Source organism: Talpa europaea, assembly GCF_964194135.1.
Source record: "Talpa europaea genome assembly, chromosome: 11".
Lineage (NCBI taxonomy): Eukaryota > Metazoa > Chordata > Mammalia > Eulipotyphla > Talpidae > Talpa > Talpa europaea.
The window spans coordinates 50,448,764-50,462,785 of record NC_140078.1 but is presented as its reverse complement, the minus strand read 5'-3'; the positions used below and the strand labels follow the sequence as shown (position 1 = coordinate 50,462,785).

The window sequence follows — 14,022 nt, the reverse complement described above, 5'->3', positions numbered from 1 at the left end:
ATTCTTTTTATTGCTCATAATATTTTTTAAAGATTTATTTATGCATACAAGAACTGGGGTTCAGGCCAGAGGTGTGGGGGGTGAGATGATTCACTGGAGACAGAGTGGGGAACAGAACAGGTAAATTGAAACACATTGCTGAGGGGAGCAGCGGATGAGTCAGGATAGGTCTCATGTGCCACGTGGGTAGCTCCCTGGCTGAGGATCGAACTCGTGCTACAGTAGCTTCGGATTGCTTCATAGGTTGCATCTTAACCCCTTGTACCACCAGGGAGGCCCCGTTGCTCATAATATTCTGCTATATGCCTGTTTCACATTTTATTTACCAATTCACAATTGAGAGATATTGGATTGTTTCTGCATTTTGATTATTATAAATAATGCTACTGTGAACTTTCATGTACAAGTTTTTATGTGAACACATTCTTACTTTTCTCATGTATATATTTCTGAAAGTAGAATTGCTGGATCATATGATGACTCTGTTTAACCGTTGAGAAACTGCCAGGCTGCTTTCCAGAGTGGCATCACCCTTTCATTTCCCATCAGGACTGTGTGAATAGTCTAGTTTTTTCATATTAACACTTGTTATTGTCTGTCTTTTTTTATTTTAGCCATCAAAGTGAGTGTGAAGTAGTACCTCATTTTTGGTTTACATTTCCCTAATGACTAATGTTATTGTGACCATTTGTATTTCTTTGGAGAAATGTCTGTTCAGATCCTTTGCCCTTTCTTTTAATTGATTTTTTCTCTTTGCTATTTTTTTTTAAGATTTATTTATTTATGCATACAAGAAATGGGGTATAGGCCAGAGGTGGTGGGGGGGAGGTGAGAGGATTCACCAGAGACAGAGTGGGGAACAGAACAGGCAGATTGACTGAAATACACTACTGAGGGGAGCAGTGGGCGAGGCAGGAGTGGTCTGCTGCGCCATGTGGGTAGCTCCCTGGCCGGGGATCAAACTAGTGCTACAGTGGCTGTGGATAGCTTCATAGGTTGCATCTTACTCCCTTGCGCCACCAGGGAGTCCCTCTCTTTACTATTGAATTGTAAGAATTCTCTCTATTCTGACCACAAATCCTTTATTAAACAATAATTCACAAATATTTTCTCCCTTTTTACAGTTTGTTTTCACTTTCTTGATGTTGTCTTTTGAAGCACAAAATCTTTAATTTTTAAGATGTCCAATTTTATGTTTTTTTCTTTTCTTGTGCTTTCTTTTTTATTTTTAAAGATTTGGGTTTTTTTATGCATACAAGAGCTGGGGTACAGGCCAGAGATGCAGGGGTGAGAGGATCCACCAGAGACAGAGTGGGGAACAGAACAGACAGACTGACTGAAATATACTGCTGAGGGGAGCAGCGGGTGAGACATGAGAAGTCTGCTGCGCCATGTGGGTTTCTCCCTGGCCCCGCCGGGGATGGAATCTGTGCTGCAGAGGCAGTGGATTGCTTCATAGTGCGGTGCTTAACCCCTTGCGCCACCAGAGAGGCCCCGTTTCTTATCCTTTTGATGTCATATGCAAGTAGGTTTGCATAATCCAAGTTCACAAAGATTTACTTCTTTCCTTCTAAACATTCTGTGATTTTAGTTGTTAGATCTATGAACCATTCTAAATTAACTTTTGTGTATGCATGATGCAAGGAAGGGCCCAACTTCGTTCTTTTGCAAATGGATACCAATTGTCCCAATCATTTGTGGAAAAAGACTATCTTTCCCCATTGAATTGACTTGGTATTTGTAGATTTCTATGTTTTGATGAATTTGGGGAATCTTTTTTTATTCGCCACCATCACCCATTTCCTCTGCCCCTCAAGTCTGTTCTCTATATCTGTGAGTTTGGGTTTGTTTGTTTTAGATTCCACGTACTGAGATCATGTAGTATTTGTCCCTGTCTGCTTTATTTCACTTAGAATAATGCTCTCAAGGTCCGTCCATGTATTGCAAATGACATAATTTATTTTCTTTATGGCTAAATAATATCTCATTGTGAAATTACATATCTCATGTGAATATTACATATTCTCCCATTGATATATTGATGGACACAGGTTGGTTCTGTGTCTTGATTATTGAAAAGATGCTGCAATAAACATCAGGGTAGCAGCTATCTTTTATTTTTTTAAGATTTATTTTGTATTTATTTATGCATATAAGAACTGGGATATAGGCCAGAGGTATGGGGGTGGGGGGAGTGAGAGGATTCACCAGAGACAGAGTGGAGAGCAGAACAGGTGGATCTACTGAAATACACTGGAGCAATGGGTGAGACAGGAGAGGTCTGCTGTGCCATGTGCGTCAGCTCCCTGGCCAGGGATAGAACTCATGCCACAGTAGCTGGCGATAGCTTGAAAATACTGAGACCAGGACCTCCCTGGTGGTGCAAGGGGTTAAGCACAGCACTATGAAGCTATCCGCAGCCACCGCAGCACAGGTTCGATATCCTGGCCAGCCAGGGAGCTGCCCACGTGGTGCAGCAGACCTCTCCTGACTTGCCCGCTGCTCCCCTCAGCATTGTATTTCAGTCAGTCCGCCCGGTCTGTTCCCCACTCTGTCTCTGGTGAATCCTTTCACCCCACACTCCACACCTCTGGCCTGTACCCCAGTTCTTATATGCATAAATAAATAAATCTTAAAAAAAAAAAGTTTGTCAAAACCATATTTATACTACTAAGGAATTAGGAAATAAGCCTAATGCCCGTAATAGTAATAGAAGAGTCTTGGCACAAGTGTTGGCAAAACCATTAGAAGGGGTATTAACAATTATTGGACCTCCTTGGTGGCGTAGAGGTTGTCTCAGCACTATCACCACTAAGGCCTGAGTTTGATCCCCTGCCAGGAAGCTAACCCACATATGCCACAGCAGACCTCTCCTGTCTCACCCACTGCTTCTCTTAGCAGTGTATTTCAGTAGATCCACCTGTTCTGCTCCCTACTCTGTCTCTGGTTAATCCTCTCACTCCCTGCACCTCTGGCCGTTTACCCCAGTTCTTCTATGCATAAGTAAATAAATATATTTTTTTTAAATGTAGTATTAGGGCCTCCCCTGGTGGCACAGCGGTTGAGTGCTGGGCTGCTAAGCTGCCCACAGCCTCTGCAGCACCGGTTCAATCCCTGGCCGCTGGAGAGGGTCCCACATGGTGCGCAGACCTCTCCTGCCACTCCCACTGCTCCCCTCAGCAGTGTATTTCATCAGTCTGCCTGTTCTGTTCCCTACTCTGGCTCTGGTGAATTCTCTCACCCTCCCAAGCTTCTGACTGTACCCAGTGCTTATATAAATAAATAAATAAATCTTTTTTTTAATGTAGTATTAATAATCATTTTAAATATGGGCCTCCCTGGTGATGCAGGGGTTAAAGACACGGTGCTGTCAAGCTATTGCCAGCCACTGTAGCATGAGTTTGATCCCTGCCAGACCAGGGAGTTAACCCACTTGGCACAGCCCACTACTTGTCTTGCCCACTGCTCCCCACAGCAGTGTATTTCAGTAGATCTGCCTGTTCTGCTCCCCACTCTTGTCTCTGGTGAATTCTCTCACCTTCCTTTCTCCCCCTTCCCTCCCCCACCTCTGGACTACACCCCAGTTCTTGTATGCATAAATAAATAAATCTTAAAAAAAAAATTTTAAATCCCAGGGAAATTGTCACAATATGGTCAATAGAAATACAGGGGACTCAAATACTGCTCCTTGGAGTGGCACAACCATTTCGGAGATCAGTTTGCTAGAATTTAGAAAAGTTGATGATGCTTGTAGCTTATAACTGAGTTTTTCCTTCCTAGGCATATATTAGTGATAAATTTAGTGCTTCAGAGAGAACACCTGTATAATGATGTATACAGTAACATTGTATTCACCACAAATTAGAAACAAATGTCCACCAGTGATACTGAATGCTGGCCTCAGTTTTCCTCAGCCAATAAAAGGAAACAGAGTTTGAGGAAAAGGAAAGTGGTTTAATTTGTCAGAAAATGAGAAGGGCAGCAGACTCATGTCTGAAAGACAACCATCCTGCTCTTTGGCAGAGGGCAGGGGTATTTATACAAAGGAGTAAAACAAAAGGGAGATGGAAAGGGTCCTCTCACCCTCCCGCGCTTCTGACTACCCGGTGCTTGTATGTATGTATAAATAAATAAACAAACAAACAAACAAACAAACAAATAAATAAATAAATATCATGGACATGCTCTTCAAAAATATCAATGTCATATAAAACCAAGAGAGGCAGGGCAACCTTCCATATTAAGGGAGACTAGAGAGAAGTGACAATGCAACGTAAAGTCCTGCATTAAATACAAAGACCAAACATCATTAGGACAATTGATGAAATGTGCATCTAGAATGTGGATTAGACAACAGTAGTTTATAGTATTGAATTGCTTTGAAGCTGAGAATTGTACTGTGCCTAGTGAGGGAATGTCATTTTTTTACCCCAAAGATTTATTTATTCATGCACACAACAATCGGGGTACAGGCCAGATGTGCGGGAGGGTGAGAGGATCCACCAGAGACAGAGCGGGGAACAGAACAGGCAGACTGACTGAAATACACTGTTGAGGGGAGCAGTGGGTGAGACAAGAGAGGTCTGCCACACCGTATAGCTATCTCCCCAGCCAGCCAGGATTGAACCCGCGCTGTAGAGGCTGTGGACAGCTTCACAACGCTGCTCTCAACTGCCTGTGCCACCAGGGAGGCCCGGAATGTCATCATTTTAAGAAGTAGGCATGGTCTACTCTTGAATGGTTAAGGAAAGGATTTATGTGCGTAATAACAAAGGGGCAGATGTGAAGAACTGATGCGTATGAGTGAGGATTTCATGGGCATTCTTGTATTCCTCCAACATTTCATAAGTTTGAAATTATACCAAAATTTTAAAGTTACCGGCATGCCTCAGAAGGCTGTATCTTGTATACAAATGTACATAGCAACACCTGGAAATGTTGTCCTCTGCCTCCTCCTCATGTGATGGCCTGCTGTGGCAAAAATGTGTTGTTTTGTTCAGAGGAATGTGAGAGGGCCTGAAACTGTTAAGGTTTTTTCCTGTTGAGTTAAAAGTCCATGAGTAACCATATGTAGTGGTATACTTTATGCTTGAAGTACGTCATAAAAATAAACGCAGGTTATAAAATAATGAATACGGGCCTCCCGGGTGGCGCAGTGGTTGAGCGCTGGGTTGCGAAGCTGCCCGCAGCCTCTGCAGCGCCGGTTTGATACCTGGCTGCTCCCCGGCCACCCGAGGAGGGTCCCACATGGCGCACAGACCTCTCCTGCCGCCCGCTGCTCCCCTCAGCAGTGTACTTCGGTCCTTCTGCCTGCTCTGCTCCCTGCTCTGGCTCTGGTGAATTCTCTCACCCTCCCACGCTTCTGACTGTACCCAGTGCATGTATAAACAAAACAAACAAACAAATAATAAATAAATAAAACATGCCTCTATTAAAAAAAAAATTAAAATAAATAAATAAATAATAATGAATACATTTTCATTTTAAGTTTTAGAACATCTAAATAGTAAGGATATTGTGGATTCTTTAAAGTTTCTTTTCAAAGATAAAATAATTATAATGTTAAGTGAATAAAGTGCAAAAATAAGTAATAGAATCTGAAATTTCAAATATATATTGCATGTAGATGCTTGCAAAGAAAATCATCTGGAAAGGATGACACCATCATATTTATACTGCACCCAGTGGAATTTTAGGTCACTAATTTTGTATACTATCTTCCAGATCCTCTGTGTTTAGCACAGTTTTATTACCAGAATAGGAAAAAAAAAAATTTTTTTAGAAACAGTCACTTGGAGACTTACTCAGAGGGACAAGTGCAGTCAAGGGACCCAGCAAGTGGCTCTCAGTGCTGCCCTGCCCTCGTCTTCGGACCCCCCAGCCCCATGCCCGGACTGCATGTCCCTTGCAGATTGGCTTCACCACGGACCCTCGCATGGCCCGCTCCTCTCCCTACCCCACCGACGTGGCTCGAGTTGTGAATGCCCCCATTTTCCATGTGAACTCCGATGACCCAGAAGCTGTCATGTACGTGTGCAAGGTGGCAGCTGAGTGGAGGAACACCTTTCACAAGGATGTGGTCGTGGACCTGGTGAGTGACCTCAGTCCTATTCCTAGTGAGAGGGCCTCATGGTTCCTTAGTAAGGGTCTCACTCCTCCAGAGAGCTCCTGAGTGCTGGGGCCTGGGTGAACCATGGTCAAGATCTTTGGGGCCCCATTCTGGAATATCCCCAGGTCACTCTAGTGACTTTAATATAGTAAAGGAAAAATAGTAAAGGAGAAATAGGCCCCTAATTCTAGAGAGAGTAGACTGAGGCATCCCAAGTCTGGCCAGCACAGCCCCTGATACTGATGTCTTCCTCCATGCCCAGGTGTGTTACCGGCGTAATGGCCACAATGAAATGGATGAGCCCATGTTCACGCAGCCACTCATGTACAAGCAGATTCGCAAGCAGAAGCCAGTGCTGCAGAAGTATGCAGAGCTGCTGGTGTCAGAGGGCGTGGTCAACCAGCCTGAGTATGAGGTATGTTCTGAGTTTGTCATCCCAGCAGGTCTCTCAGAGAGAGAAGACCAGCCACAGAGTCAGCTCTCACTTTTGCAGTTAGTAGGATGTAGGGTAGAATGGGTGAGATATTTACCACCATTGCACTTCCAATGCACAGCTCCTTGGTGGAGCCAGCTACTGAGAGGTTGATGCTGAAGAGGGAACCTGACCATATCTTGGTATGAGGCGGCTGCCACCCTGCAGGCTTTCTCCTGAGTCCAGGGTAGGGGGTGAAAGGCACATGAAGAATCAGTTTGGTGATGGCCTAGTGTGAACTGAATGGTCAGTTCTGGCTGTTGCAAGTGGGAAGGCCAGGCAGGGTGCTCAGATGGAAAGTAGAGGGAAGGATTGGTTGTGACAGGCTGATCAGAAGTACAGGAGGGGGGTGGTGCCAAGCTCAGGTGCAAGCCCTGGCCGTGGAACTTTATGGATCAAGCCTCCTTGGGACAGTACTGGGATCAGAGAATCAGACCCGTTTGTAGGAAAGAATAAGGGAGAGGATGGGCAGGGATATGAGGCTCAAACTTTGAGCAGGATCTCTAGCCATCAAATAAGGAGAAGAAAACACTGGGATTTAAAATAAAATGTGGTAGCCTTCTCAGTTCTCAGAGAGGTTGTGCATGTTGGGAAAAGGCTTGGAAGTGATAGAGTCTGAGGTGCTTGGCAGTCGCAGGAGTGGGGCACGCACAGCCATCGTGACCTGTGCCGTGCTTGTCCCCCAGGAGGAGATCTCCAAGTATGACAAGATCTGCGAGGAGGCCTTCACCAGGTCCAAGGATGAGAAGATCTTGCACATCAAGCACTGGCTGGACTCCCCCTGGCCTGGTGAGTGAGGGACAAAGTGACTCCTTCTATCCCCACAACCCCCCCTCTGTGGGACCTGGATTCGGATCCTCAACTAAGAATAACTAGGGGATGCAATCCAGGCTGGGTTGAGTCTTGCTTGACCCTTCATGATTCATGCGGGCCACAGTTTGGTTCCTGGAAAAGTGTGACCATGCTCAGCCTGTCCCTCCTCTCCTAGGCTTTTTCACCCTGGATGGGCAGCCCCGGAGCATGTCCTGCCCCTCCACGGGTCTGGAGGAAGATATTCTAACACATATTGGGAACGTGGCCAGCTCCGTGCCTGTGGAGAACTTCACCATTCACGGAGGTACAGAGCTGCACTGACGTTTGGAAATGGGCGAGTCCAGTGATGACATTGCTCCTGCTTGGGACCTGGTGGTCTCCTCATCCTTCCCCTCCAACCCGCCTGCCTCACCTCCCGCTGTGTGCCCCCACTTCACCCCGATGTGATCCTCAGCTGGCCAAGCAGCGGAGGAAAGGATGAGCTGTCACCACCTTTCTCTGACTTGGTCTCCACCCTTCTGGTTATTCATGACACCCAGAAGCTAGGACCAAAGAAGACTCTGCTCTTGTCGGGGGGTAGGGCAGGGTGGCCCTACAGACCCAGGCTGGTCTCTAGTGAGCACCCTGTTTCTGCAGGGCTGAGCCGGATCTTGAAAACCCGAGGAGAGCTGGTGAAGAACAGGACAGTGGACTGGGCTCTGGCGGAGTACATGGCTTTCGGCTCCCTTCTGAAGGAGGGCATCCATATCCGGCTGAGTGGTCAGGATGTGGAGCGGGGCACTTTTAGGTAACGCTCTTGTGTTCTTGTTAACCGTCTAAAGAGTAGGAGACAGATAGGGAGGGCTCTGGTGTTTATCTTCCAGAAGAAAATCACTTCCAGAAAATAGTGATTAGGGCTCTGCTGTCTCAGACCCAGAAGCCCCTCCCCTCCCTGGTTTGGGCATTTCTGTTAAAAATGGACCTTTGTGCTCTGCCTCTCCCCTTATGGATCTGCTTGTGGGAGCAGAACACAGGACCTACCAATGTGTGTTGTTCTGCCTCAGCCACCGCCACCATGTGCTGCATGATCAGAATGTGGACAAGAGAACCTGCATCCCCATGAACCACCTTTGGCCCAACCAGGCCCCCTACACGGTGTGCAACAGCTCACTCTCTGAATACGGGGTCCTAGGTGAGTGCCCAAAGCCTGAAAGGCCCTCTGAGCTCACTGTCCCCACCCTGCACATGTTCTGCCCCTGCTGCCTCCCCTTCCCATTGCTCCCCCTGCCCTCCCTACCTGCCAGAACGTGGTTTTCTCCCTCCCTCTGTTCTGTAGGCTTTGAGCTGGGTTTCGCCATGGCCAGTCCCAATGCCCTGGTCCTGTGGGAGGCGCAGTTTGGTGACTTCCACAACACTGCCCAGTGCATCATTGACCAGTTCATCTGCCCAGGACAGGCCAAGTGGGTGCGGCAGAATGGTATCGTGCTGCTGCTGCCCCATGGCATGGAGGGCATGGTGAGCCCCCACCCACCTTCCCTACCACACTTAGGACAGGGGAAGCACCTGCTCCAAACTAGCACAGCAGAGATCTGCTGGTGCACCCTTCTGTGAAGGCAGATGGCAGGTTGTCTGGAAGCCAGTGTGCCTGTCCCTCCATCCTGCCTCTCCTCAAGAAGTGAGTGGTGCTAATGTAGATGCTCCCAGGCTCCCTGTTTGCTTCCTCCATGAGGAGCCAGAAGGGAGCCAGGAGCAGAGCCCTGTCCTGATGTGAGCAGTGCCCCTCCACACTGGGTGGGAGGGAAGGAGTTGAACTGGCATCAGGGAAGAAGATAATTAGCATTTTTCAAACAAGAAATGAGTTCAGGAAGAAAAGCCTTGAGTCTGAAGCTCCTGAAATGTAACTTGGTGTGTCTGGTTCCAGGGCCCCGAGCATTCCTCTGCCAGGCCAGAGCGCTTCCTGCAGATGTGCAATGATGACCCAGATGTCCTGCCGGTGAGTGGAGCAGCTACCCCTCTGTACTCTGGTCCCTCCCCGGAGTTGCCAAGGGAGGGGGACTCTCTGAGGGTTGAATGGGTAGGCCACAGCCTGCGGTTCTTCCCAAAACAAGGGCCTTCCGAGCACAGGAGAGAGTACATGATGCCTCCTGACACCTGCTGTGAAAGCAGAGGAGCAATGTAAAAGCTGCAGCAAAAACTTTTAGAAGTAATATTGTTTGTATTTTGATTCAGGTAAATATTTTAGAGGCAAGAGCTCCAGGGAGATTTAATGAACTTCAGAGCTGAAAGAATTTTACTGTAAATCAACTTTGTTTCTTTTCTTGAACTCATGCTCTTCCCCACCCCCATCACCATCCTTTGTATCCCCTTGACCTTTTCTCCCTCCCCTTCCCTCTTATCCTAAAGCCCTCACCTTGTTTATTTGTGACCACGCATTTTCATAAGTATTATATGTTGCTGAACGTCCACTCTTTGGCTTATCAATCTGACTTGCTTTACTACACATAATTTCTTTGAACTACTGCCATTTTGCTGTAATTGGCAGCATTTTTTTCTTTCCTGGAAGTCCATTTCTCAGGAAAATCAGAATGGGTTTTAGATAAGACGTGTCTGTCCCAACCGGGCAGTGGTTTACAGAGAAATGGGAGGGATTATGTGGAACTAAGCATCCGATGCACAGCATTTGAGGGGCTGCTTTAGTTCTTGTCAGTGTCCCTTCATATTTGCATCTCCAGGTGACACTGGTGGCACCGAGTTTAGGGCCAGGAGTGCCTTCTGATGCCCTCTGCTCCCACGCCTCCCATGGCAGTGCTCAGTGCCGCCTGGCCTCTGGCCATCTTCCCCTTGTTGCAGGACCTAGCAGAAGCCAACTTCGACATAAACCAGCTCTATGACTGCAACTGGGTGGTTGTCAATTGCTCCTCCCCTGGCAACTTCTTCCATGTGCTGCGCCGCCAGATTCTCCTGCCCTTCAGGAAGCCGGTCAGTTGGGGGTGTCCCTGCTCAGAGAGGCCTACCTGATCTGAGGAGTCCAGGGCCCCAGCCAAGTGGGAGGACTGACGTGTGAGTGGGTGGCTGTAGGTAGCACACTGAAAGAGAGGTGAGCCCTGGTGGGTTCCTGGGCCAGTATTGAAGGGTAAGTAGGAGTAAGTGTGAAGGTCCAGGGAACAGCGCTCTGCAGGGCCTAGGCCCATTAACGGCCATCTGGAGCACAGGACTGGACAGCCCTTTCTAGGGGCAGAAACAGGATGTAGAGGCATTTGTTCAGACTTAGGGTACCTAGGGTTCATAGCAGGCTGGAATGTGTGGATGCCCACCTGAATAGGGCCCAACTTCTCTGTACAGAGAAGTGGACTTGGGGAGACTTGGCATCATCCCCACTCTCCTCTTTCTGCCTCCAGTGTGAGGCTCTTGACTGCAGAGTTCAGAAGGCAGCACCAGGCACCACCTGAAGATGAGGCCCTTGCTATAAAACTTCTTACCTGATTCCATAGAATCTAGTCCATCATGAGCCTGTGGTTCTGTATTTCAGTTAATCATCTTTACCCCCAAATCCCTGCTGCGGCATCCTGAGGCCAGAACCAGTTTTGATGAGATGCTTCCAGGTAGGTATGAGTGTGAAACGCCATGTTTCATGTTCCGCCCAGTGTCTGTGACTTTTGCCTGGGTGTGCCTTCAGACCCTTTTAGACCTAGCAGCTCTTTTGTGAAATCTTTAGGATTTTATGCTTGTAAGGATTTTATGCTTATATCTTACCATCTGCAAATAGAGTTAATTTTGTTTCTTTTCCAATTTATGTGCCTTTTTCCATTGCCTAATTGTTCCTGATATAACTTCTAGCACTGTATTGAATAGAAATGTTGAACGCAGGCATCCTTGTTTTATTTCAATCTCATTGAGAAAACCTTCAGTCTTTGACTATTTTAAGAATGGTGTTCACCGGGTTTTTCACAACAGCTTTAACTTGTAGAGGCAGTTTCCTTCTAATCCCAGTGTGTTGTGTGTGTTTATAATGAGTGTGAGTCTGTTATATGCATATGTCACGAATGTGAGTGAGTTGTGTTATCATTAATTTGAACCCTTGTTTTAGACACGTTTTCCTGAAGTTGCTCCTCCTAATCCTAGTGCTTTGCTTGTGTGTCATGAATGTAAGCATGTTGGATGTTGCATTCATTTCATGAAGTGAGCCCCCTCATTTTGGACATGGCTTCCTGGGGGAAGCCTTGTTCCTGGAGGCACAGCTTCAACCACAAGCATCTGAGTATTTACTCCATTGCCTGGAAGGTTTTCCTATTTGTCAACTCATGAGGAGTCAGAGCAGAGTGGTCATAGATGCTTTAGTAGACTTAGTCGCCCCTGAAATCTGGCACAGGCTGATTTGAAGAATGAAGTGGTGTCACTTGTTCTCTGAGGCAGACGTGCTTACTGTGCCTGCTGCATACCATGTTCTCTCGGGAGGAATTCAAGGGCATCAGAGGCTGGCTGGAAGGAGCAGCATCTCTAACCCTCAGAAACTGTACATTCTGGTGTCCGCCATGCTATAGCCCTCATGGGACTCTGGCTGGTGCACAACAGCAGTGGGAGGGCCCTGGGGGTCCTCAACCAAGCACTAAGAGAACCCCCGGCCCTGGGGATTCCCTCTTAGGAACCCACTTCCAACGGGTGATCCCAGAAGATGGTCCTGCAGCTCAGAACCCCGAAAATGTCAAGAGACTTCTCTTCTGTACTGGCAAGGTGTATTATGACCTCACCCGAGAGCGCAAAGCACGGGACATGGTGGAGCAGGTGGCCATCACAAGGATTGAGCAGGTGAGAGCAGGGGGCATGTAACTGTACAGTGGGGCCCCTCCTTCCCAGAGATTCCAGCACTCCTTTCTGGGTACCAGCCTGGCCCTTTGCTCTGAGTGTCCTTTCTTAACAAGACTCCTGTTCTTTCCCCAGCTGTCCCCATTCCCCTTTGACCTCCTGCTGCAGGAGGTACAGAAGTACCCCAATGCCGAGCTAGCCTGGTGCCAGGAAGAGCACAAGAACCAAGGCTACTATGACTATGTGAAGCCAAGACTTCGGACCACCATAAACCGCGCCAAGCCCGTGTGGTAAGACCTGCAGCCCTGCCTAGTGGACGGTTAGCTGGGGGCCAGGGAGAAAAATGAGGTCTGAGCCTCTCGGTGACCCTCACGGTCACTTCTCACTGACGCTCACCACTCAGTACTACACATACCCACCTGCCACCCTAGGTATGCTGGTCGGGACCCAGCAGCAGCTCCAGCCACCGGCAATAAGAAGACTCACCTCACCGAGCTGCAGCGCCTCCTGGACACGGCCTTCGACCTAGACGCCTTCAAGAACTTCTCGTAGATGCTGCCTGGGGCTTCTTGGCCCTTTGCCCTCATCCACGACTGCTCCTCGCTTCTCAACTAAAGAATCGTGCCTCAGCGCTGCCCACACCTCTGCCCGTCTACTGCACCACACACTCCCCCCTCGCTCGCTTAGGAATTAGGCTACTCTTCTCCCCATGCACTTGACTGCCCCCATGCCAGACACTCTCCGGGCTCTGTGATGTCTGTCAGGCCAGCAGCCTTCTCGGAGGCAGTGGGGAGTGGGAGGAGGAGATGGAGCCCTTAAGGTGTCCTGGGAGAGTCGGTTCTGCCCCATCCCCAACCATCCCGCAACCCCACCAGCTTCACCCCACAGGACCAGCCTTATGTGGCTTCCCCGCATGTTGGCAGTCCTCATCACCCATCGAGGGGGCTTTTGCACCTGGACTAGGGTGACTTTGTCTTCCTGGGCTGAGCCCTAGATTTCTCAGAGCAGACATCAGAGTCTTTGTGGGGTGCATGGGGCTTTGGCAGGCCCCTAGTGCCCATTGAACTGAGGGGTGGCTGTCAGGAGACGGCCCTAGCCTGACCTGGCAGAGATGGCAGGTTCACTCTCTGCAGTGTCCACTTCTGCACCTCAAAAGGATCCCAGGCCGTGGTGGGGGCTGTACATGCTCACCCACCTGGGGCCCACCAGGTGTGCTTGTGGGCAGGAAGCACATCTCCAGGCTCCCGGCTGGTATACCAGCTGCTTGTTTGGGTTCTGCTCTCCCTTCACATCCCCCTCTGGCCTCCCACCCTGCCCAGCCCACTCTTCTCTCCTGCTTCCCTTCAACACACTGGAGACTGAGCGTTCTCTGCTGTGCCAAAGCTGGTTAGAGGAGAGAAGGGAGGAGGATGAGGAGAACACGAGGCTGCGGGGCCAGCTCCCCACACTTGTCACAGGGATGGATCTGATTTATTTATTTTGGTTACAAAAAAAAAAGAACGAAAACAACTTTGCATTGCATTTGGCTTGACCCATAAACTAAGTTATCCATGGGCCTGTCTGCTGTGTCATTCTTCCCCATTTACCTTTTCCCCTGAGAAAAATGGACTGGCCTAGGCTTCTCCCTACTTACCCTGCCTGGGAAGCAGCCCCTTCTCACTGGAGGGAGTGGGATAACTTCCTGCTCTGCTGAGCAGTGCCCCCGTGTGCAGTACTCACTTCCTTCTGGCCTGGCTTTGCCATCTCTGCAGATCATCCCTGGTGCAGCTAATTTCTGAGCCTCCCCTGCTCCTAGGTCCTACTCCCCACTCCACCTAAAAAGGGCTCTAAGTCTGCTTTTATATTG

The 14,022-nt window shown here is 48.5% G+C and overlaps 1 protein-coding gene across 4 annotated transcripts in view; it reads left to right on the top strand.

Moving 5' to 3' along the window:
* The window catches only part of OGDH (oxoglutarate dehydrogenase), a gene marked incomplete at both ends in the record, with an annotated part of 65,072 nt that extends 52,344 nt beyond the window's left edge, over positions 1 to 12,728 (top strand). For all 4 annotated transcript variants that reach the window (XM_084246716.1, XM_084246714.1, XM_084246717.1 and 1 more), the window contains 13 exons: positions 5,912 to 6,091; positions 6,372 to 6,524; positions 7,268 to 7,370; positions 7,570 to 7,698; positions 8,031 to 8,181; positions 8,438 to 8,565; positions 8,710 to 8,888; positions 9,295 to 9,366; positions 10,224 to 10,352; positions 10,903 to 10,975; positions 12,016 to 12,179; positions 12,312 to 12,466; positions 12,608 to 12,728. In XM_084246716.1, the coding sequence (XP_084102842.1) occupies positions 5,912 to 6,091; positions 6,372 to 6,524; positions 7,268 to 7,370; positions 7,570 to 7,698; positions 8,031 to 8,181; positions 8,438 to 8,565; positions 8,710 to 8,888; positions 9,295 to 9,366; positions 10,224 to 10,352; positions 10,903 to 10,975; positions 12,016 to 12,179; positions 12,312 to 12,466; positions 12,608 to 12,728 (1,737 nt within the window). The remainder of the gene's footprint in view (positions 1 to 5,911; positions 6,092 to 6,371; positions 6,525 to 7,267; positions 7,371 to 7,569; positions 7,699 to 8,030; positions 8,182 to 8,437; positions 8,566 to 8,709; positions 8,889 to 9,294; positions 9,367 to 10,223; positions 10,353 to 10,902; positions 10,976 to 12,015; positions 12,180 to 12,311; positions 12,467 to 12,607) is intronic.
* Between the last annotated feature and the right edge of the window lie 1,294 nt (positions 12,729 to 14,022).